We start from the raw sequence: 23799 nt of genomic DNA, 5'->3' as shown, positions 1-23799 counted from the left end.
CAGTCAGCACAGCCATACAACACAGTGCACATCACATGGAGGGTAATGGATGTGCATCCAGCCAGATACAAGTCTGCTGCAGGCCAGGCATGCTCATTACACATAGCACACGTATTCTCTTTGGAAAAATCTAGTTCATGTTTGATTTTTGTTGCATTCATGCGAGGGTCTGTGGGTCCTTGGAGGCTGTACGTCCACAGACTGAGAGGCAAAATATTTTTATCGGGTAGACTTTTTTAGCTTGAGTGCTGCATATAATTTTTTTTTTTTCATGTCTCTTTTTAAGTTAACTTGGGAGCTGCACACTGCACTGCACTGCACTCTTATAATGGCAGGGAAAACCCTGACCCCTAGTACAATCTGTCCATCCAGTTTCTGTGTGATTTGGTGAGGATTCTAGTTTGCTGTGATCTTCCCTGTCTCCTAACACCCCAATACGCAGGGACCGAATTAAGTGTTTGTTTTTTTTTGTTTGTTTTGTTTTGTTTTGGGGTTTTTTTTAGTATTTTTATCTGTCCGCGCTCAAGCTGTGTGAATTTGGGACAGATAGATACATTTGCTGAAATCCTTGAGCAAGAGGTAGTTCCCAACAAAACTCTTTGCCCCCAAGGGCTGTGGGTTATGTCAGGTGTCTGTGTGATTGTTTTTAGAAAGAGCGTTTGAGAGTTTTTCACATGTTTTTGACAGTTTGAGCTCTACAAAACAAAACCCATTGCATTGGGTTGAAGAGCAACAGACTGATCAAACTATTTAGATGGAAAGATTGCACTAGTACTACCTTTTCAAAGAGAATGGGGTGGGGTGCATGACACCACAGTTTGGTGGTGATTCGTTGCCTTTTCACCGTGGTAAGAAAAAATCCATACCATCACAGCCCTAGCGTTAGTGCTGACCCATTCAGTGTTTAAATGTTTTTTAAGGTGATGAGACAAACTGTAGTTGCAGATTTTGATGTGCAGACTCAGGTTTGGTCCACAAAACTCTGTTCTTATGATTTCTTTATTTCCCCTGAATCCCAGCCTGTTTTACAGGCTGCGGGGTCAAATCCAGCCCCAGGCCTTGTTCAAGCCTCAGTTTCCCAGCTGCCAAGCACCAAGATGGAGACGGCACCCACCCAGCAGTTAGCCAACCACAACCCGCTACTACAGGTCAGCCACACAGCATCACTTCTTGTTACCACATTACATGATTACTCCGAGATCAGGCATGGCAAAATTTAATATACCAAGGGCATAACTCGAAAGGAGAATGGTTTTCCATTCATGACTCCCAAAACCAGCTTCAGTTTTTACATTTTACTAGATAGTCATGTTTCAGATGACGTAAGATGATTGTGTAGTTCATGTCATATGAAAGTGCAGCTCCACAAGGGAAGAAAATTCTTGTCTATAATCAGTATAGTTTTCATAACATAAAATGTTTTTTCCTTTCATATTTTTAGGTCATTTCAGTGTTTTTGATCCTTTTTGGCCAAACTGCAGGGTCATGGAATTTCTGGAAAGTGGAACTGGATTCTTTGAAATTCTGATCCAGACAGAGGAAGTCAAGGAATTTATCATTTGCAATAAACTTTAATTACTGTCAAGAAAAAAAAAACGTGTAGGTCTTGAAAATTCAACATTTTAGACATCGAAAGTTGTGGAAAAGTCCTTATAGAATCAAACACATGGTACATGGGCTGGTAAAATCAGAAATTTTCCATCATGTTCAACATTGTTCTTTGATTGTGTCCTGACAGACTTTGACAGTGTGCAATAACAATCCCACTGGTGTGGAGAACCAGACCAGGCCTGAGAAGAGTCCCCAGTGTTTCCTGAGCTCCCCAGACAACAAGGTTTCTCCACGGGCCTCACCCAACCACACCCTCTCCAATGGACCCCTGCAGAAGGTACTGAAACTGAGGATTTCAGGGGAGATAAGAAGGGGAGTTTGGACTAGATTGGTTTGGTTCAGTCCATCTGCATTGCTTGTAAATACCTGGGTGTGTTTTGAGATGATTGAGCATTGCTAGCTGGCGTCAAGCTTTGGCACAACAATCTGTTTCACATACCTTACATTGAACACAAATGTCCTTTCAGTTCCTTGAAATCCGCCCACGTTGGGCTTTTGTATGTCTTTGACAATGACATAATTGCTTCTGCTGGGTGAAGCTGACATTAAAGGATTACTAAAGCAGCACTAAACATAAAAGAAAGCTTGCAGTTTTTAATGACTTCAGAAGCCCTCTTGCAGCTGATCTACAGCCATAGTTCCCAGCCTCACCCTGATCATTGCAATTAGAACTGTTTTAATGTTTGAGCTCAGGATTATAAGCATGTTAACGGCCAAATTACATGTTGACCGTGCGAACAAGCATTTGCGTATTCAGTGTTTGATTCCCAATGTGCCTGTGTTTTCTCCCTCTCTCTCCCATAGTCTCCCTCTCCTTCCCAGCCCACCTTCATCCTCCAGCCCACCTCCCTGGTCACCCAGCCTCCCAAAACCAGAGAGCCCCCCCGCTACGAGGAGGCCGTAAAACAGACCCGCAATCAGCAGGTCAACAACATTTCACAGGTTGGATGCACACTCATACTCGCATATATGCAAAAACACTGCCACAACATACACAAGCACACATGCGCAGTAACTCTACCCAAAGATTGATGGATGTTGTTTCTAGTTCTTCACTCAAACTACAGACAAATGTAGAAATGTCAGTTTTCAGTCAACAGCCTTGGAGAATTGTTATACTTTTGGTCTCACAGCTCCACATTTGGCTCTCTTCTCAGTTTCCCACGGCAACCAGCCAGCAAATGGATGACTTGTTCGACATCCTCATAGAGAGTGGAGGTAAGGCAGCACCCACAGTGACACACACACACACAGTTGACCTTTACACATTCTCTTTAGTATCACCAAGTACAGTATACAGAAATCCAACCTAGAGCAAAGAGAGGACAGGTCTGTGTAAAAAAAAAAAAAATGGCCTTATAGTGAATACCAGAGATCAGGTGGGCATGTCTTGCATTTAGTTGTTGCATTTTTTGGTAAATAAATTTCTCATTTAAAGGCTGTACTGTACTCTGATAAGACTTTATCCTGTCATTGAATGGGTGCTTTAAAGAGCTCTTATATTTATTTATTTAGTTTTAGTGTCTCATGATGATCACATGCTGTGACTGGGGTTTGTCCATCCTACCCTGCGTAAAATTGTGAGGGACATAATGTCACCTTGTGTGGTTATTTTGATTAATATAAATAATATTGTCTATTGACAGCATCATTTCAAAAATATAGTAAAGGCCTTCAAAACACCTGTGAATGGTACCCTATCAATGTTTCACACTCTGTGCCTTCTCCTCTGCCCAGAAATCACCCCATTTATCCAGCAGGAACTTCCAGCGTCTCTCCCTAAAACCCTACCCGTCACGGCCAACATCACCACTCTGCCGGTCAGCACTGCCCTGTCCCGGCCGCCTCCGCAGATCCAGCTGGCCCCTCTGCCCACCCTGAGCCCCGCAGCAGACCCCAGCCTGCCCAGCCTCTCCTCACTGGCCACCGATAACCAGTTAGAGGCTTTTCTGGAGGGGACGCTGGCCGGGACCTCCCCGGCGTCGGACCCCCGCACCCTGTGCCTGATGGAGGAGCTGCAGGCTCAGCTGATGGACCAGCAACCCTACTCCCCCATGGACACGTCGGAGCTGTCCTTCTGTGATTCGTCCTCGCCCCCATCCTCTATCAACATGGGCCTGTCCGACCCGGCCCTGGACAACATGGAGTGGCTGGACCTCACCATGCCTCCAGGTCCCGCAGGGGCACTCACACCACTGGGGATGCCAGCGGACCTCCTGGATACTCACGACCTGCAGCTGCACTGGGACTGAAGGACAGATGGGCAGATGGATGGATGGATGGATGGATGAAAAGGCAAAAGGAAGCATGGAGGTTAGCAGCTGATCCAGGACAGAGGGATGGATGGAAGAAGAGAGGGAAATGAATGGTTAGAAAGGTGTTAGGGAGAATCAGAACCAGTATCTCTTTTGTGGAGGAAAAATGGCATTTCTGTGCCATATCTCTTTTAGTAGTATCCATACAGTATAGTCTTTAATACTCCCACTATACTACAGCATGGGCCACGAATTAGGCAGTGCACTGATTCAAATTTAACTACAGGCAAGAATTTGCACAGCTTTAGTTGAGGAAAAAAAAAAAAAAAAAAGGTTGTATTACGGCTGAGGAAAATATCATAATGATCATAGTCACACACAGGAATTGTGTTAAAGGGATTTTAAACAAGGAGTAGACTTTTACAATGTCATGATTTTAGTGATGAGGAGACCGAGCCAAATGAATATGTAAATACTGTTAAAACCACAACTGTAAAACTTTACTTTGACAAGGATAGGATAGTCTGAATATTAGGGGTAGCTGAGATTGCCCGATTGTTTCTACTAGAGGTTTGGCTGGTGTTGAGAAAAGCACACAAGCCTGGCCTGGACAGTTGAAGACTGAATCTGTGTTATAATGTTTGCACAGTAGTAAAAGGTGTAGAGATCCTCTTGAAAAACTGCAGGGTCTGGACCTAGTTGATAGCCATTGCTCCTTCGAAGCATACTGTGCCATACTAGGTTATAAAAGCTGGTGGGCTCAACAAAACAATTCTGTGCCACTCTGAAAAGTTTGCAGACTTATTAAGCCTCGCGCTGGACTAGAAAACCAGAGGGAATGGATCGAGGGCTGGATTCCCACAGGAGATGAGCTCCAGTCTAGGATTAGACTTTAATGTGTGTGTGGGACATCAGTGCTTTATAGCTTCATGATGTCTCCACAGCCTCAGCCGCTGACTGACTGGCCTGGGGAAGCACCGGCTTCCAGTCCAAGTGCTGTCACTCTTTGAGAAGTTGTTAGAGCCTGTTTGGAGTTGGAGTGCTGGACAGGAGCGTCTGCAGACTGGGGTACAGCCGGAGCAGTCAGTTCCCTTTACAATTCAAAACCAGACGCACTTAGTCAAACACTAAGAAGTATTCTAAAGGGATTCCTCAACCAAGACATTTATCTGAAAAGAGGTTGAGCCTCAGTTCACACTGGTCCTCTCACTACAGAATAGAGCGTAGATTATAGTCTGTTGTTCTTGACTAGTCTGATACATTGCATCAGATGAGACTCTTTTGTTCTGACCTATCATGGCCCTTTGGTCAAACTGATGAACCAGTGAACTGACTCTAGGAATAAAGACTCGCCTCCGGTCAAGTGACGACTGGAGGATGCTCCTTCATTTCTGTGAGAGCTATGCACTAAAGAGGCGGAGAAATCTGATGACAGCGCCTCATTCACCTCAGAACAAGAAAATGTGAACTTATCCAAGGTGATTTGTTGAAACGAAATGATCGACACGATCATGATCAGCGTTAATGATCTAATTTTGACCATGTGGCCAATTGCTGGCTCCTTCGCTCCAGAGATCCTGCAGTTATTGTCCAAGTTATTATGAATGTATCTTCAAACTGATCAAAAAAATAAGACTTTACTTACAATTTTGGCAGCTTTTTTTTCTTGTGATAGAAAACTGACATACAACAGTGGCAAGGGAACAAAATGCCAGTGTATGAGGCATGCAGGCACACATCGATAACAGATGTGAACTGCTTGCACGCTGCAGAGATTACAAATTATAGCGAGGCATAATGATGTCTTTAGAGAGGGTGTGCTTTATATCTAGCTGTCCTAAAAGTATTTCTGCACTTTGTGTCTGTAAGGGTGGGAAATTACTTTATTACTAGCCACAGAACAAATGGTGGTTAAATTTTGCCTGTGGCTGAGAAGTTAGCCTGCTCCATCAGCCTCTTTAGCAGGTAAGCAGCTATCATTTGGAGGTCTTATTCTAGTCTAGGAACAAAATTTGGCTGGGGTAATTGTCTATGTGGCTGATAAATTTTGGGTTGCACCAGCCACTGTGGCCTGTTGAAAGAGAAATTAGTTTCCTGCCCTTGTAATTGTGTGTGAGAGAGTGAGAATGTGGGCAAGTAAGCATGGTGATTTATGTGCGTACGTGTGAATTTGTCCTCCTGTCTTTTTTGCATGTACATCTGTGTACGTGTCTCCGTGTGCATGATTGTGTTCATGTTTAATCTTCGGGCTATTTTGGGGCGGCAGGCTCTTTTTCAGCTGTCTCCCACAAGTTGTCTGAAGATATTCAGTTAAATTTATTAATATCGATAAAACCAAATCATTTGCTGTCCAGTTGACATATTCAGAACCTTACTTTTTAAAAATGCTTCTGACGACTGTTTTTATCTGTATTGTTTGGTTGGTGTTATACAGTCAAAGCGCACAGAAACCTTTTTTGGTTTGATTGATGCAGTGAGGCGTGAGAGTAAAGAGAGCATAGCTTTTTATAAAGCTGACGTGGTTTAGAGGTTTATTTTGATGGATTGTACCTTTTAAAGTTATATTCTTTAGTCAACTCTATGCCATGTCAAACCTAAATATTGAGTTCTGATAAAGTATCTTAGTCCAGATATTCTGGTCAATACTGTATGGGATTGGTACAGAATTACTGTATAGCACTTTGGAATACTATGGATTTTTTAAAATTCTCATTTTTAATCAGTTAATCCTTAATGAAAGCTCATCTACATTTGACCACTTGGGTTATGTTATCATGTCCATGGGCACTAGAGGGCGACACCTCTGATTGTTCTGTCGTGGCTTGTGGCACATTTTCAGTGACAGCTTTGGTATTTCAGGGTCATTTCTATCAACAAAAAGTTAAAACGAGACTGTTATTCTGCATTTTGATAACAAAATGTCTCTGATTGTAAAATGCAGACGTGCTGCTCATATTGGCAATACTTAAGGGCGACATAAGCACATAGATCCCTGGTTTTTGATTGGATGTTGAAAAATGCAGGGCCCTTGCAGTCATTACTGTCTGACAAAGAAGTATGGTGCTTTTGTTGCCGCAATTACACTTTAATCATCAGATCAGGCCAAAACACATTAGCTGGGCAAGTCTGAATGTCCCCAGATAGGATCTCGCTTGCATTGTGATCCAATGAGCTTGACCACCTGAAGGAATAATGCCAAATACTGCACATACTGTACAACGTGTACCATCAAAGGCTTGTGTTGTGTTGTCTGCTTCTGAGCTTTGTTGTATATCAGTTTTTTGTTCTAAATTGCTGCAAGAGGATTTGTTTGTTTTTTCTTCTTTTTTTTAAATCCAATTTAAGATGGACAGCAAGGGTCAGTTATTGATTCTTGCTTATCATTTTCTAGAGGAGATCTTTTAATAGGTTTTTTTAAAGTCTGTCCGCTTTAGTGCTATCAAAGTAGATATTTTGTTGCCAAAAGCGGCAGTGGAACATATTATCACCATAAGTATCTTTTAATGTCACACTTTGTTTTTCTATTTATCACTTTTTTGGAAGGTGTGTATAAAAAAATACAGTTAATCTTTTTTTCAGCATATTATGTAAAATCTGTATAAGAAAGTTTTCATCTGTATATCTTTGGTTTGCAGAGTTTTTAAATTTTTTATTTTTACTTTTCATATCAGACATACAGAAACCTCTTGAGCACAGTGAATCTACATACTTACATGCTTTGTATCATTTTAGAACTGACTTCCTCTCGATCATGTGACACTTCTTACCATTGGCCACCGTGGTTACTGATTGGCCAGACAGGGACAGCTAAAAGCAATAAGTGTAATGGCTGCTCTCCTTTTGATATACTGTACTGTATGTCAGATCCTGCCTTGATTTTTAACATAAGAGCCTTTGTTACAAAGTAATACAACAGTTTATAAGTTGTTCCAGTCAAAGCACTTCATATCTGAGCGGTTCATATCTCTAAAGGGTTAATACAATAACCCTGATATGTTAGAGGTTTGTGGAGGTGCCGTCAGAGTTCACGGGCCCTGTATGAAGGGGTTCCTCAGGGAACCTTCTGGGGTTCCCTTATGTTTGCAATCAGAAGAACCCCTAAAGGTTCCTCAAATTTTTTTCTGCCAGTTCCTTACTCATCAGAGTGTAAGAAGCTGACAGAGTGACGTGGGCTTTCCCACTGTATTTGACTTCAGCTCTTCTGATCCTGCTAGTTCTCATTCTCCTGAGCAGTTTATCGTTCACCTCAACGCGGACGAGCTGAATCTCAGAACTCTGTACACAATGTCTCTTCAAAGTAGATGCAGAGATCCACAGAAACTAAACTAGTAGAAGCAGAGAGGAGGCATCGAGGTCGTTCTTTGTCATGTCAGCTGATCAACATCTGTTGTAGCGGCGTCTCCTCCCTCTCCCTCTTCTCATGCCACTACCCATGCCATGCCTCTTGTTTGTACGCCATATGTTTTGCACATTGTGTACATATTTATATAGATGTAATGCATATTTTTATACATGTGTAACACATCCATGGGCTCTCTCTATTTTGTAAATACTCAAAAGATGTACAAAGTACTGTATGCCTTTATGTGTCAATAAAATTTGGTGTACTGTGAAGAACTCTGCATAACTTTTTTTTTTTTTTTTTTTTTTAGAATCTTTGTTTTGATTAATTGTATTCATAGAATTGATTATAATGAAAGAGCAACTTAAAATTGTATGTATACAGACACAGAGGAACCAAGCTGCATTATACTCTCAAGCTCAGTAATATCTAAACCACCTCCTTCACACTGTTGGCATTGCATCATGTGATAGTGCATGCAGATGTGATAATAAAAGTAGGTTTTTGCCTGTTCTGCTGGGCTGTATACCAATGTTTGCATATTAGCCGGGACACATTCCCGTTCACCTAACACATTTCCATAATACTGTGGAATAGTATCAGCACATCACCATTACCCATCAGATTTGAATGAAAGTGCTAATAGATTCGCTGTTAAGCAGTATAAATTTAAAAAAAAATAAAAACAGCTGGGGGTCAAGAACTAGTTGCTACTGTAGTAGTTGCTACATGAGTTGCTACTGTCTGCTCATTCACTATCAAACTGAGCTGTGTTAATCCCAGATCTTTCAGTCCGCATCAGGAGATAGTTAAGTAAGCACCAGGTTTATGATAAGCAGAGGCCATAACAGAGGCTGACTCATAATCAGTCTTACAGGAAGGTGAAAATATCACTTCAGACAGCTGATGGACGCATTTCTCGTCTGTTGAAAAGAGTTCTGGTTACTGACATGATGGTACCAAGGCAGTCAAAGCATTTGGAGAGTTTGCACCGAGGCTGCTGGCCAGACCACTTTGGTCAAATCCAAGTCAATTCCGAGTCAAGTGAAGACAGAGACCAGAGCAACGTGAGTCACAGCTGAGACAAAAAATGAAATAGGCAATAAACAGCCTTTCCATCAGCAATGCTTAAGCATAAACAAAATGTAGATTTCTCTGTCCTTTGCCCCTCAACCACCAGCTTACCAAACCATAGGCATTTTAGGGCTGCTAAGTGCTATACACAGGTATAATTCTTGATATTGTTTGTAGTGCTGGTAGAAAATAAAGGTCATCTTGATCTGGACAAATGTGTATCTTAAAATTTTTAGAGAAGCCAACATCCAGTTATGGCCAGTAGAAACCAAGATCAGGACCAAGACAAGTCAAAGGCATCAGAGAAGTGGACAGAGGGCAGAATCATGTACACCAGTCATGACTTGTGCTGTCTGTGAGAGTCAAACCAGGGTAGCTCCATGTCAGAGATGATAGTAGGTATTGATGACTGTGTGGCACTCAGGACACCGGTGATCGATGTCCTTCAGAGTATTTAGGAAGAACGGGATCAAACAGCAGCCTGCAACACACCTGTCAGGAAGACAGCCAGGACAAAGTCAATGAAGAGGTTTTTCCCCAAGTTGTACACAAAGGATCAGATTCTTTGCTTTAATACCTAAAATCTAAATGCAGCGTGATATAGAAGTACTTGAGTAGTGACAAGCTTATATTTGTGTTAGAATTTATAATTACATCTTCAGTTTTAACAACTTCTGCAAACCAGTACTCTGACCAGGCAAAGTCTCTGCAACCAATCAGAGAGGAAAAAGGTCCAAGAGGACGTACCCGAACATGGATGACAACCAGCAAAGTATCCACATTGTCCTACCCACTCTCCTGTGGGTTTCCGTGGTGACGATCATGTCACAGGACGGGCATTTGGTGACAGCTGAGGTCAAGGCCAGATCTTCGGCTTGTCCATAGGAGAGGTAAGGACAGTTAGTGGACTACACACACACGCACATCACATATAATCTAACACAGAAACTGCATGCCAGTGAGTTGACGAGTTGGTGTGTGTGTGTGTCAGCTTACATGTACTGTAAGAGTGTGTGTGAGTTTATTTAACCCACCTGGAGTGACGGGGTCTGTTGTTTTTTCTGCGTCAGGCTCAGTTTCCTGTTTGGGCCCTCCCCCCCTCTCCCATGTTGCTGATGTCACTTCCTCCCCTGGGAGCTGGGGTGGCGGCAGCGTGTAGATCCCCCCATATCGTGTCACATGATCAACCTCGTATGGGGGGGAATGTATGTCCAAATGACCTATATGGAATGGATGCCATAAATAACAATAACAATAATACACCAATAATATTTACACCCAAGTCTAAAGAGTGTCAAATTAAAAAAACAACAACAAAAAAAAAATGTTTCAGTGTCTCATATCAATTATCACTTTTTTAATTATTGACTAGAATATAAATTATCCTGAAACAGTAGGCCAGAAAAATTATGTCACACAGACATTGAAAACTTTGTTGGCAAAAGATGAAATAAAATTCAGTTGACAATAAATAAATAAATACATAAATAAATAAATAACAAGACCAAGAGTTTACAAACTTTTTGAAGTTGTGAACCACAAACTTGACTTTCATTAAGCGGCAGACCACCTTTTGAAGTGATCTTACCCTCTACTGGCCCTGATATGAACATATTGGTTTGTATGAAGTATTAAATTGTTTAGATGTCATACTCCAACACTAACAAATAGGTTCAAAGCGGGGAGACTAAAACTTAATGTTAAAATCATAATAATTTTCCAAAACAGGTTCTGATATGATGCCTGATAGAAGCATCAGGTAAAAAATATCTACACTGGGCTTGGGCTTACTTCCATGTGGACTGCTGCCTTTGTGCCGCTGGAAGTCCCTCTCTTTAGCCGCCAGCTCCTCCAGCTCCCTCTGGATGGCTTCCAGCTCGCAGGGATGGTCATCGTCCTCACCGGCCACTGAGACAGCCCACACAGTTCACCATGAGGTCATTTTTAAAGCTACCTTCACACCATCACTGTGCCATTACTGACTAATTTTGCCTGAAGAGTTGCTTTTACCATCAAACTGACTGACTGAGCTTTCATTGTGGAAAGAGATATGGTCACTAAAGGTACATCAGCATGTGTTTTGGAATGAGTCTTTATTTATATTTATTATTATTATATTGCCCTTCTCATGGATAAGAAATACTCACTTTCCTCGTTGGTCTTGCTGCTGTTTTCCTTGTTTTTATTCCTAAACTGGTGCATGCTCAGCAGGATGGCGTGCCTGTTGTGAAGCTGCTGCCTGCGGAGCTCGATGACCTCCAGGGTTGAGTAACATCTACCCGGCTCTGGAGCCTCCTGCCTGGGATCAGAGGACAGAGACGTGGCCTCTGTGGAGCTCTCCCACTCTGAGGTGAATCGTCCGTCAACAACCAAGCTTTCTGACTGCCGGAGGACCTGGAAGGGCACATCATTTGGGTCTAGGTGCTCCATCACAGCCCTGGGACCCGGAGGCACGCTCAACAAGGAATCAAGCCCTCTTTGAAGCCGTTGGCGAAGCACTTCCAACCAGGAACACAAACTTATTCAAAATGGTTCGCAACCAGAACATTTACTGCATTTAAATCAAGGCTGGAGCAAATTCAGATGCCAGCACAAGCTTGTATCAGATATCCAAAAAATGAGGTGCTGCAGTCCCATCAGCAGCCAAGAGGAAGCATCAGCAGGATGAGCCAAGGCAGGGAAGTGCACAAGTCCCTACCAAAGCATATTCCACCATTAATACTCATGAAAATGAATATGAATCTTCTCTGGAAGAGAGATATGCTCTGTCTGACCAGTTAATCAGATTCATGCACATCCATCTGTCCTCCTGTCAGTCGGCTTGTGTCCGTGCTGTGTGGTTTCCACCTGCGTGGCAGATTTAACGCCAGCCTTCACTGTTTTGGATAACAGTGTCAGCCCAGCGCACAACCAAATGAGGTTCCTGCAACTTCCATAAAACACACAATACAGAACGCGAGCCATGGCTTCTTGGATTTGAATATTTCGCCCAAAATGCAAAATGCTTCAGGGTTCAATGGTGTCTTTTTTGTCAACAGTTTGTTTTGTTGTTGACACCAGTGTGAAGACAAATTTTATTCATGCTTATCTAATGAACGTTTTTTGTGTTTTTCTTGTCATTATTATTTTGCTCTTCATTTTGAACCACAATGAAAATATGTGCTATTTTCTTGCGTCAAATATTTAGATCTGGATTTTTATTTCCATGATCAAATCAAATCATCAACACTCATATACTAGTATACACTTCTTTATATTTTTTTTAATCATTTTTTCTCATGTCTCGTTTTAATGGTTATTCTAGGAAGACTGGCAACCTCTTTACCTATTGTCATGTTATTTTAACCAGTTTTAACCATTTCCCTCCCTGCTCAGGGAATGAAATTTACACTGACAGTTGAAAGCAGGTAGTGATACACAGTAGCTGAAGCAGCTCATGTAACTTTCCGTCGGCAGCTGAGTGCCTTGCTCTGAGGCTGAGGTCAAAGGTTACAGCCATGCTTGGACTGTACTTTTACAACAGAAGGCCTATTGTGCCGTAGCTGTCAATCATTCAGTCATTAATCACTTTACTGCTGCAGAAATAGATAAGCGCTGTGTTGCTCGGTAGCGCCCAACACTTCCGCTTGTTCAAAAGTGCATTTGGCTCTGTGTGACATCAGCCAGCCACCGTAGCATCAATAAAGCCCAGAGCCAGTTTCTAGCACGAGCACAGCAGATGATTTCTGACCTATATTCCACACAACACCACTTAATAAAGGCTGCCGTGGGGGCTAATAAAAGAAAACAAATTGGAATCAAATGTGCACACAGATAAGCACCGTGTTTCATAAGCCTTATCTCGTGACCCCGTTTGGTTTTGTTGTGTGGTTTCTGATGTGTTTTATCACAGCTCGTTACAGGTTGCTGAGGCCTCACCAGCTTTTATTTGAGGCGGCGAGACATTTCTATTACAGCATTCACCATGCGAGTTGTCTGCCCTCTGAACAGGCAGGAAATTAATAATAGAAATGAAAACAGGATTTTACTTTTTTTTTTTTTTTTTCTTTGCAAGTAAAGTTATTTATTTAGGGAGGGGGGATAAAAGCCAGATGTTGTTCTAGCAGCTGACCACTAGGTGTCAGGCTTTAACACTAATGAAGGAGAGGTCAGGCCTCCAGAGGATTATGTCTTCAGTTCGCTGGGATGACGTCACCTCCATCCATCCATCCATCCATCATCCATCCATCCATCCGTCTGTCAGTGTACCGGCCTGAAATATTAAGTAGCACATGAAGGACTTTAGGCAAGGCACGCTCTTATTCTCTCCTTTTCACTCTTTGTTTGTCTCTCATCCCAGAGATGGAAAGAAAAAAAGAAAGAAAGAAAGAAAGAAAGTAAGAAAGAAAGAAAGAAAGAAAGAACTCTGCCTTCTCAATGTTTCTAACTTGTAGCTTGCCTCTTTGTCTTTTCTTGTTTAAAAAGTTAGTCTCACCACCCAACCAGCCACCTACACACACACACACACACACACACACACACACACACACACACACACACACACACACACTTTCTTAGCACTTTGGTTGTGTGTGTGTCTGTGTATACCAGCTGTCAGCACTGTCACCACCTGGGAAGCACATACACACTCATCACATGCAGAAACACACTCCTATAGCAGTTAATGGGGACTACTTAGCTTCATTGTGCACAACAGTGAAGTGGCATTGGCTCAGTGGTGGCAGTGTTAGCCACTTGAGCTGAGATGATTCCCCTAACTGACTGAATATGCGACTAATACAAACATTTACATGACGTAAGTATACAAGAGCTGATGTGTCACTCTGTCTGTTTTCAAAGTGAGGTCTGGGGACAAAGAGGGGCCTTTTCCAGGACTGCACAGGGTCCCCAGCAAAAGAAAGGACAGATTATTTTGCCTTTTATGGAAGTTTCTCAATATTTATGTAATGTTCTGGAGGGAACAAAAGGAAATGTGTAAGGAGGGCAATTTCAGTTGTAATTCCTAGTGACGCTGGGATGCACCAAAGTTTCCACTGTACAATATTGTGGAGCTGGCATGTGTGAGCTTTTTATTGGACTTGTGTTGGAGTTCAAGCTCAGTGGACATTAAAAAATAACTTTGAGCCAAGACAACTCACATATAAGAAATTTCCTATTGATTGACACTTTTGAATGGTCCTTCACCTTAGGAAATACATAAAATCAACAAAGTAAGAGTGCCATTTATGGTGTCTTTAACGTAGGCGTAGGCGAGACGGTATCATCTGTCATGAGTGAGAAAATCGGTATCAGTCTGATATCGATTGAGCCTATTTTGATCATAGTTTGGCTATGACCTCTATTTGTATCTTCAAACTCAAAAAATCTTCTCAAAAGAGGTTCCTTAGGGACAAATTGATTTGATTTTGATATGCATGATATATGATGAAAACACATTCATGTTTGTTTGATGCAAAAGGAAAGTACAAGAAAGTGTTAATTGAAGAACTTATTTCCATTTTGGTCCTTGATGGATACTAATGACGCACTCAGACGACTGACATCATGAGGAAAAAAGAAAATCGGGGGTCCTTGACATGAAAAAGGTCAGGAACCTCTGGGCTAATGTTCATGTTTTCCATAAGCAAGAGCCATTCGCTTACGAGGACCACAAATCTGCTCCTTCCAATTTGACAAACTTTCATCATTTGGCAGTCTAGCAGATGGCACAACACTGCATACTGAGAGACAATACATTGAGACATGGACTAACAGACCTTCTGCATGTGGTTGGAAACACGTATGTAAGTAACTGATGGTGTACCCTCGCTGCATAATTCCCCTCCATAATCCAATAGTGGGGCGTTACATAACTGCAGTATTATACAGAGGTATCAAATGACAAACCCATGCAGTTATATCATCTTGTTGGCAACCCTGCACCAAAATAACCTTTAAGAACAGCACTGTAGCAGCTCATTGGAGCAGTAAAGGTCAGTGTGTGTTAACTAGTTGAATGACAGGATGGGCAGATGAGTGTGTGTAACATGGCAGAGCCGTCCAGTCTGTCCACTAGACAGCAGATGTTGTACTGGGTCGCTCCCTCCCAGAGGACGACTCGCTGATGAGGAGATACAGTTGCTCGGAGGATTGCGTCATGCCCAGATTAGCGTGTGTGTGTGTGTGTGTGTGAGAGAGAGAGAGAGAGAGTGTGTGTGTATGTGGGTAGTGCTCACATCCTGGCGCTGCTTTGTTGCTGCATTTCTTATCAATGAATTCCTCTGTGCACTCCTCTGTCTGCACCCTCTCCATTTGTGTGTGTGTGTGTGTGTGTGTGTGTGTGTACGTGTGTATTTGTGTGTTCATGCATTTCAGTAATCACGAGGAGCAGATGGAGTTCAAGCTCAGTATCATGACTTTTTCAGTGTACCATTATCATACCACTATTCATTTATTAATTCCTTTTGTTTATCATCTTTATGGCTGGGGCATCTTTTAAGCTTTTTTTTTCTTTTTCTTTTTCTTTTTCGTTTTTTTTTTTTTTTTTTTTTTTTTTTTGCTTTACCTCATTTTTCCATGTTTTAAGTGTCATTTTTGCATTTTTTTTTTTTTTCGTTCCAAACCATGTGCAGCTCTGTTTTGTTGTCCACACAAAGGTGGAAATGTGAGGATATTTTAGCCGGTCTTCACTTGTTAAAGTGTTCAGTTTAGGGTTAGGATTTGAGCGTTGGGTTAAAATTAGAAGTAGGGTTTATGTTTGGGTTTGGGATCAGTGAGGGTCCTCACAACCAAATCAATGTGTGGGAGAGAGAGAGAGAGAGTGAGTGTGTGTGAGATGTTCTTGTTCTCATGCCTGAATAAAACATTGTGAAAACCACTTCCTGTGCAGCGGCTTCCAGCTGTACTCTCTTACTGAGTAATCGGAGGAGAATGCGTGCGCGCACACACACACACACACGGCAGTTGGTCCTACTCGTGGTCTCAAACACGTTGGCTAAACGTGAGCGGCAGCGCTGACGTCATCAAAATGGGACAATTTTTTTTTTTTTTTTTTTTGGACAGCACAAGGCAGGCAGACCGGAACATTGCACCACTCAGACAGAGGGTGGAGAAGAAGAGGGAGGAGGAGAGAGCAAGGGAGGAAAGCATTGGAAAGAGAAGGGAGAGAGGGGGTGAAAGAAGGAGGCAGGATGGAGGAAAGGAGCAGAGGAGGGTGTCAGGCACACTGCCAGCATGCAGGTCCCATATGAAAAACGACGTCTGCAGCCTCATTGACGATGGATACAGACCTGCATGGGAGACACTACATCACGCTCTCCACAGCCACCTATCTGCACATGAATTATGTGGAGAGCCCATCGCAGCTGTAAATCATCCATCGAAACAAGAGGCTTATGTAATGGAGCTTCCCTTAAAATCGCTGCGAAGCATTGCTCAGCAGTGAAATTCAGAGATTAAAATCGCACTGCCCCCGATTGTTATGCCATGAGCGCACAACAACAAAGATAAATCACAGTGACAAATCACAAGAGTTGTTTTCTGGTGCGTTACCGCACTGTTCCTCTCCCTCAGGGCTCACACTCATTCTGCTGAGGTGAAGAGGTTTCTCAACACGTCTGTCTGCATGACTGGGAGCTTTAACAGCCCTGTTAAAGGTGATAGGTGCAGCATTTTAACATCATGAAATGATTATTTTTTTGATTTTGAGACATTCCTATCATTAAACGTAAACAAACAACACGACGCTATATGGACAAAAGTATTGGGCCACACCTCTTAATCTTTGAATTCAGGTTTCATTCAGTCCCATTGCCACAGGTGTATAAAATGCAGCAGCAAGCCATGCAGTCTGCCTTTACAAACATTTCTGAAAGAATGGCTCATTCTAAAGAGCTCACTGAATTCCAGTGTGGTCCTGTAATAGTCAGTTTGTGAAATTTTTTCCCTCCTAGATATTTCACCATCAGCTGGAAATGGGATTACAGCAAAATGGAAGCGTTTAGGAACCACAGCAGCCGACAGGGCAGGGTTGCCAAGTGCTGAGGCTCATAGTGCGTAAAAGTAACTAACACTCTGCTGACTCAGTAACTGCAGAGCTCCAAACCTCCTCTGGCATTAACATCAGCACAAAAACTGCGCACTAGGAGCTTCATAGCATGGGTCTCCATGGCCGAGCAGCTGCATGCAAGTCTTACATCACCGAGCACAATGCCAAGTGTGAGATGGAGCGGTATAAAGAACACCGCCACTGGACTCTGGAGCGGTGGAAACATGTTCTGTGGAGTGACCAGTCACGCTTCTCTATCTGGCGGTCTGATGGACGAGTCTGGCTTTGGTGAACGCCAGGAGAACGTTCCCTGCCTGACTGCATTGTGCCGATTGTAAAGTTTGGTAGAGGAGGGATGATGCTCTGGGCTTATTTTTCTGGGGTCGGCCTCGGCCCCTTAGTTCCAGTGAAGGGAAACCTTAATGCTTCAGCTCACCAAGACATTTTGGACAATTCTCTGCTTCCAACTTTGTGGAAACAGTTTGGGGAAGGCCCTGCTTTATGGCACAAAACAGGAAGAGGGCGCTGTTCTTACAGCACAAATGGCGCTAAAGAGTTTCTGCATGACTTTCTTAAAATGCACTCTTATTGTTCTATTTGTGCTGTTCACCCGGTGCAAATGGTGCAGCCCTGGCTGTCACCGTGCATGTTAAAGGTGCTGTTGTGAAGCTTTTGACATCAATAAATCAATGGCATATCCGTTCTGAGGCATTAGTATAATTAGTGTAAACAAAAGCATCGCCAAGAGCGTTGGCAGTCTCTGCCAGCAGAGTCTGGTGACAGGAAAAAAAAAAAATCTAACTGGAGAAGCCAATTTGCCACAGGAAGAATTGACGGGGTTAAGTCTTCATTTTGAGAAACAAGAACACTAACAATACCACTGGAATGAGATAGAGGCTGCCAATCATCTCAGTGATTTCATTTGTTTACTGTAATTATACCAAGGCATTGCAATTAATTTGACAGTGATATATTAAAACTAAAGAACCAAACTTTTGCATATATGTCAACTTTTGTTATGTTCAAAACTCCCTGCATTTTTTTTTTATTATTCTGAGACTGCAAAGCTGCTGTTTATAGTGACAGTTGACCTTTAGAGATTAATTTTACGGCAGGCATACTTCACAATTTCTACTGGAATGTAAAATTCTAATTACATGTTTTTCTTTGTATGAAGAGACTGACAGACATTCTCCCGAGCTGCGTTTTAATTTATTGTCAAAGAGGGAGACAAAACATACAGGGGTGGAACATTCTGTTCTACAAAAACTGCTGAGCGTCGATTGAAGTGAGGACAAAAATTGTAGAATAAGCACAGCATGTGATGGTTGAGTCCACATGGCTCTCATCATCAGCCTGCCTCAATCATATATTATATGTGCTTATTCGTTTTCGTTGAATCTGTGTTTGCCAGTTCACCTGACCCTTGGCAGTTTTGCATAGTGCACCTTTAATGTTCAAATATGCAACATGTATCACCTGCAATGTGTCTCTCTATTGTCTGTCACTTATGTATTGCATGCAAATTGATATTTTTTGAAAGATTTTTTTATGCCTCTATTTTATGTATCTATTTTATCTTTTGTCTGTACTTGTCTTATTGAATAACTTACTGTCTTACTATGTTTATTTCATATGTTATGTGGTGCACTTTGTAACTTCTGGTTTGGAAAGCTTATTATCATTCTTCTGTCAGTAACATCTTCATTATCAGGGACAAAAGTTGACATTTTACTTTTTCGAAAAGTTCAGTGCCTGCTCTGCTCGCCTTTCTTCGTCAGCCATGCAAACACCTGCCTGTGCCACAGCGCGTTAACAGTCAGATTCTGTGTTGCTGTGTGAAAGTCTGCGGCTGCGATGTCCTGCAGTGTAACAACCTGCTAACTCACCTGTAAATGTGTTTTATGGCTCGCCTCTTCCCCTGTCTCTTTTGAAAATCTCACTTTCCACATACCAGAGACAGAAAAAAGAGAGAGAGAGAGAGAGAGAGAGAGAGAGAGAGATCATGGGCATGGGGGAGGGCAGAAAGTGGCTGTGGGCTGCCAGTAAAATAAAGGGAGGGGCTTGCTCTCTTTCTCTATACCTACACACATGCACACACACACATACAGGGAACTTTAACAAAAGGGGGCATAATGAAAGAGAGAGAGATGGAGGGAGGATAGTAAAACAGGGAAAGAGAAAGAGAGAAGAACACTGATAAATAATGTTGTGATTAGGCTACGTAGTTCACACACACACACACACACAAACAGTACAGACAGTGTACAGACACATCAGATCATGCATTATGTCAAAAATGTTATTTTCTTCCCAACTTTACCACGATACAGGAACAGAAACCGCAAGCGTATGTCTCTGTCACTTCCCCTGGTGGTCAGTGGTCTCTTCATTGTGTCACACACACCAACAACTGCTGCTGCTGTGTGTGTGTGTGTGTGTGTGTGTGTGCGTGTGTGTCTGCCTGCTAGGTCCGGTGCTAATGTGTCCAGCCAGGCAGCACTGATACAACAGTGAGAGCAGAGATAAAGCCGGCTTTGTGTCCCGCTTAGGATCTCGGCCATGGAGCGGCTGAAACGGCACAGAGCCATTGTCATCTCAGCGCAGGTTCACTGCGGTCACAAACACAGAGCCGTGACACCGGCCCGGGCTGTGACCGCGCATGTTAAAGGTGCTATTGTGTAGCTTTTTGACATCAGTAAATCATTGCCATATTCATTTAGAGGCATTAATATAATTACTGTAAACAAACAAGAGCACCGCCAAGACGATTGGCAGCCTCTACCGGCCTGCATTTCACACTGTGTGATGCTGGGTTGGATTCTGCGGGAAATCTAATGGATTGTTGTGCGGTGCAAAACAGGAAGAGGGCGCTGTTCTGCCAGTGTAAATAGCGCAAAAGTTTCTAGTTTACGGCGGGAGATGGATGATGTTAAAAATCACTTTCAATGTGTTTTTCACTTGAGTTAAGCAAAAGAGGCAAGCACATGGAGTGAGGGAAGGGAGGAGTGACATCATCATCTCTGCAACAGGAAGCAGTGGGGTTTATGGGAAATGTGGTCTTAATTCTGAGAACTAGCACTAACACAATAAGGCTACCAATCATATTGACTCTAGTGACATTTATTTATGCTGATTACACTAAGGTATCACAATTAATTTGGCAATTTACTGATGTTTCATACCTTTAAGTGAAGTGATGAGACGCACCTTTAAACACTACACAAAGCCAGTTCATACACTCACATGCATCATCACCAAAATGCAGCCAGACCAAGCACACATTGACAATTTCAGAGAGTCAGTTTCAACCTAAAATGATATCAATAACTTGATAAACAATAACTGCCATCCTCCACAAGCAGTCTCACTCACAGGAGAAATACGTCACTTTTTTGACCTGTAACTGTCATCAGTGTTATTCTGACAAATTGACCAAAGTTTGCCTGAAATTTCATCAAAAATCCTGATCAGTCTTTGCTGAAAAACCACGTGATGACCTGAAGGAAACTGACCCGCGGTCCCTCTGGATTTTACAGGGTAGAAGACAAAAGCTGAATCATTTCGAAAGGACTGCTGGCAGCAAGTTAGAGCACATTAAGCGCTACTTTTAACATTTTTGGTGATTAACAGATCCAAGAAAACCGAGTTGACACTTGCGTCCTTGAGGAGACAGCTCTTCGACTCTGCAGCACTGTGAGAACAGGAAACACATCTTTACAGACGGAGTTGGACTGTGTGCCTGACATTGCACCATCAGCCGCACCTGCTCATCTGCCTGTGATTCACCATAGCACTGTTTGGCCATGATGCGATGAATCTGGAGGCATTTATTCTTGCCAGTTCAGTCCCTGTTCAGTGCATTTATTTTTATTTATTCTTTTTTTTGTTGTTGTTGCTGGCAAATAAACCTCCAGGATTCTTATTTATTTATTTTTGAGGATAAATGATCTGTGAATGTTAGTTGATGAGACTGAGGTGGCAAAATTGATTTATACTGCATTTTTTTTCAAAGAAACCCCTCAAATTATTGCATGTATCACTGTACAATTTGCCATTGTTCGCCCCGGTTTTTCCTTTCCACATTTTTTCTTTCTCATTATGACTCATGTTCTCACTCTCTCACCTGATAACTTGCTTGTTCTCTCCTAACAGCTCCTGCCAGACTCTGCATGCGTATGTGTATGTGTGTGTGTGTGTGTGTGTGTGTGTGTGTGTGTGTGTGTGTGTGTGTCACCTTTGTCCCACTTCCTGCTGCTAGCTGCAGCTTGTTCAGTGCAGAGCTGGAGCCTCCACCTGTGGAGAGACAGGAGGGAGGTGAGGTGCCAGGTTACAAACGCACCCAATGTCACCCTGACCGTTATGCTCCCCTGCCCACCTCAACACAGCGCACAGTGTCCTCTGTCTCTCCCAGCCAGCATACCTTACCTGCCTGTGGCACTGGCACCCCGCCCATTCACACAAGCAGGGCCTACCTGATAATCTAATGCCTACCCATCATTGTGCCAACACAATTAAGAGGATCTGATGTAGATACCACATTGTCCTGTGCCTGTGATACCTACTGTACTTGCAGACCTTTTCTCTTCTCTCTTTTCACTGCTTAATCCTAACATTAAGGATTTAAAAGGATGCTTTTGCTAATTAAAGAAAATAACCTGCAGATATGTTATAATGTAAATACAATTTGCGAGTGCTATTCAGAGAATGTCACGTGCAGAATGAGGCATGTTTCGTGCATGAAACCACACGCCGAATATCTGTTTTACCTCAACAACATATTTCTATCAGTTAAACCGCTTCATTTATTTGTTTTGAAGAGCTAAATTGAAAGTACATGCATAAAGGAAAAGATAATACCTGGAGCAGCATCATTGCTTTTAGCATCATTTCAGTCAAGGGGCACATGACTAATGTTTCAATGGTTCCTGCATCTTCATCAGAGTGTGAAAGTGGAATTGGTTATGGTATATATTTAGGTTAACTTTTATTGAAATAAAAGGCCAAAATGGATCACACTGCTCCAAGTATCATCCTTCCTTCTATTCGGCGTCCTCCTCCTGAGATTCACCGGTCGGCCTGATGACTAATGACATAAGTGGTTGTTGTACTGCGATGCTGTCTGCGATTGAAAGTATATGCAATTTGAAGAAATGGAACAAAACTAAGGCACTTGCAAAATAAGCCAAGTGGAAAAATGGTTCCCCAGTTTAAGAGGTAAAGCAATCTCCCGGTGTGCCGTAAATAAATCCATCAGGTTCCCTGTGAAATCTGATCCGGGAGCTCACAATGTAAAATGCAGGCTGGTGTAGGCTGCCAGTCTTCTCTCTGACAGTCTAATCTATTTATTAACTCCTTATTTAAGTTACTCAACTCTATTAACATATCAAAAACAATGTCATATAGCTTTATTGATATTAAAATGCCGCCAGTTTCTTTCTAATGAACGCAGCAGGAATGTTATCTGCCAGCGTGGTAGATACTCATTTGAGATGGACTTACCCAGACTGGATAATGGGGAGTATTAATTTCAGAGGCTGATAGGTATTTAATCAGATTTAGCGGTGAAGCGAGGCAGGTATGGAACACTAATGGACCGCCATCTGCGAAGCTGTGTTGTGTCCAGAACATCCAGTGACCCAGAATACCCTGCTCTGCTTTAGTGTGAAGGATAAATGAATTGAACGGTGTTGTGTGAGTTTACTGTGGTCAGCTAACAAGAGCCAATTCATGCATATACTAATGGCGACTGTTGTAATAAGACATATCTCAGGCGACTTAAAGGGCCAATTCATTACCAATGTCAAAACTACCAATGTGCTGCCTGGTAATCATTTTTCAGGGGACAAGGGATCATACAATTACTCACCCCAGGCTTTCAACAGGGAGTCTCAAGCAATCTGATTGGTTAAAGGTGCATTTTGAAGTTAATGATAATAGCCATAAAGTAGTTTTCAAAGTGGGGTCCATGGACTCCCAAGCATCCTTTAAGGGATGACAAACCTGGATAAAAACAGGAATTTTCTGTTTCAGTGTTATGTTTATCATCCACCAATATTTTAGAGTTCCTGAAAGTCAATAACTGTAATAAAACAGAGTTTTAAAAGCTGAGTTTTCTACAATAATCCATTCCTGCAGGACTAAGCGGGTTCTCCCCAAGGGAAACATTACTGTTGCAGCTTTGGCACGACCAGCCAACTGGAGATAAAATATCTCACTTGCTGGAGCAAGCTTGGTAACAATATGATAGCAATTTTTTTTTACTAGTTAATGCTGCTCTCTTGAGTTGTCCTGTTTAAAATTTACATTTTGTAGGAGTAGAGTTGATGTGTGAAAGGCCGCCTGACACCATCACTCACAAAGCATTTGCTAGCCCTCGCCTCTTCCTGTCCTCTGATATAATCCTCAGCCTGCCATGCTAACATGCTAACACTTACTATCTGTTACTAGCATTTGTTGTAGCTGGTGCAGGACATCAGGTGCACTTGGAG

The 23799-nt window shown here is 42.4% G+C and overlaps 2 protein-coding genes across 2 annotated transcripts in view; one reads left to right on the top strand and one right to left on the bottom strand.

Annotated features, from left to right (window-relative positions):
- The window catches only part of mrtfba (myocardin related transcription factor Ba), a 29848-nt gene extending 21368 nt beyond the window's left edge, over window positions 1–8480 (top strand). The window contains exons 13-17 of the mRNA XM_030077482.1: window positions 1020–1148; window positions 1739–1888; window positions 2416–2553; window positions 2769–2829; window positions 3349–8480. Coding sequence (XP_029933342.1) covers window positions 1020–1148; window positions 1739–1888; window positions 2416–2553; window positions 2769–2829; window positions 3349–3863 — 993 coding nt within the window. The 3' untranslated portion in view covers window positions 3864–8480. The remainder of the gene's footprint in view (window positions 1–1019; window positions 1149–1738; window positions 1889–2415; window positions 2554–2768; window positions 2830–3348) is intronic.
- A 19-nt stretch (window positions 8481–8499) lies between these two features.
- On the bottom strand, window positions 8500–11969 carry LOC115377617 (cell death-inducing p53-target protein 1 homolog). Its single transcript, XM_030077483.1, has 5 exons — window positions 11430–11969; window positions 11074–11190; window positions 10317–10502; window positions 10030–10156; window positions 8500–9774 (listed from the first exon to the last, which is right to left on the bottom strand). Exons 1-5 carry the CDS (start codon window positions 11710–11712, stop codon window positions 9666–9668), a joined length of 822 nt encoding a protein of 273 aa, XP_029933343.1. The 5' UTR covers window positions 11713–11969; the 3' UTR covers window positions 8500–9665.
- Window positions 11970–23799: the final 11830 nt, after the last annotated feature.

Source organism: Myripristis murdjan, chromosome 19 (genome assembly GCF_902150065.1).
Source record: "Myripristis murdjan chromosome 19, fMyrMur1.1, whole genome shotgun sequence".
Lineage (NCBI taxonomy): Eukaryota > Metazoa > Chordata > Actinopteri > Holocentriformes > Holocentridae > Myripristis > Myripristis murdjan.
This window is presented reverse-complemented; position numbering and strand designations above follow the sequence as displayed.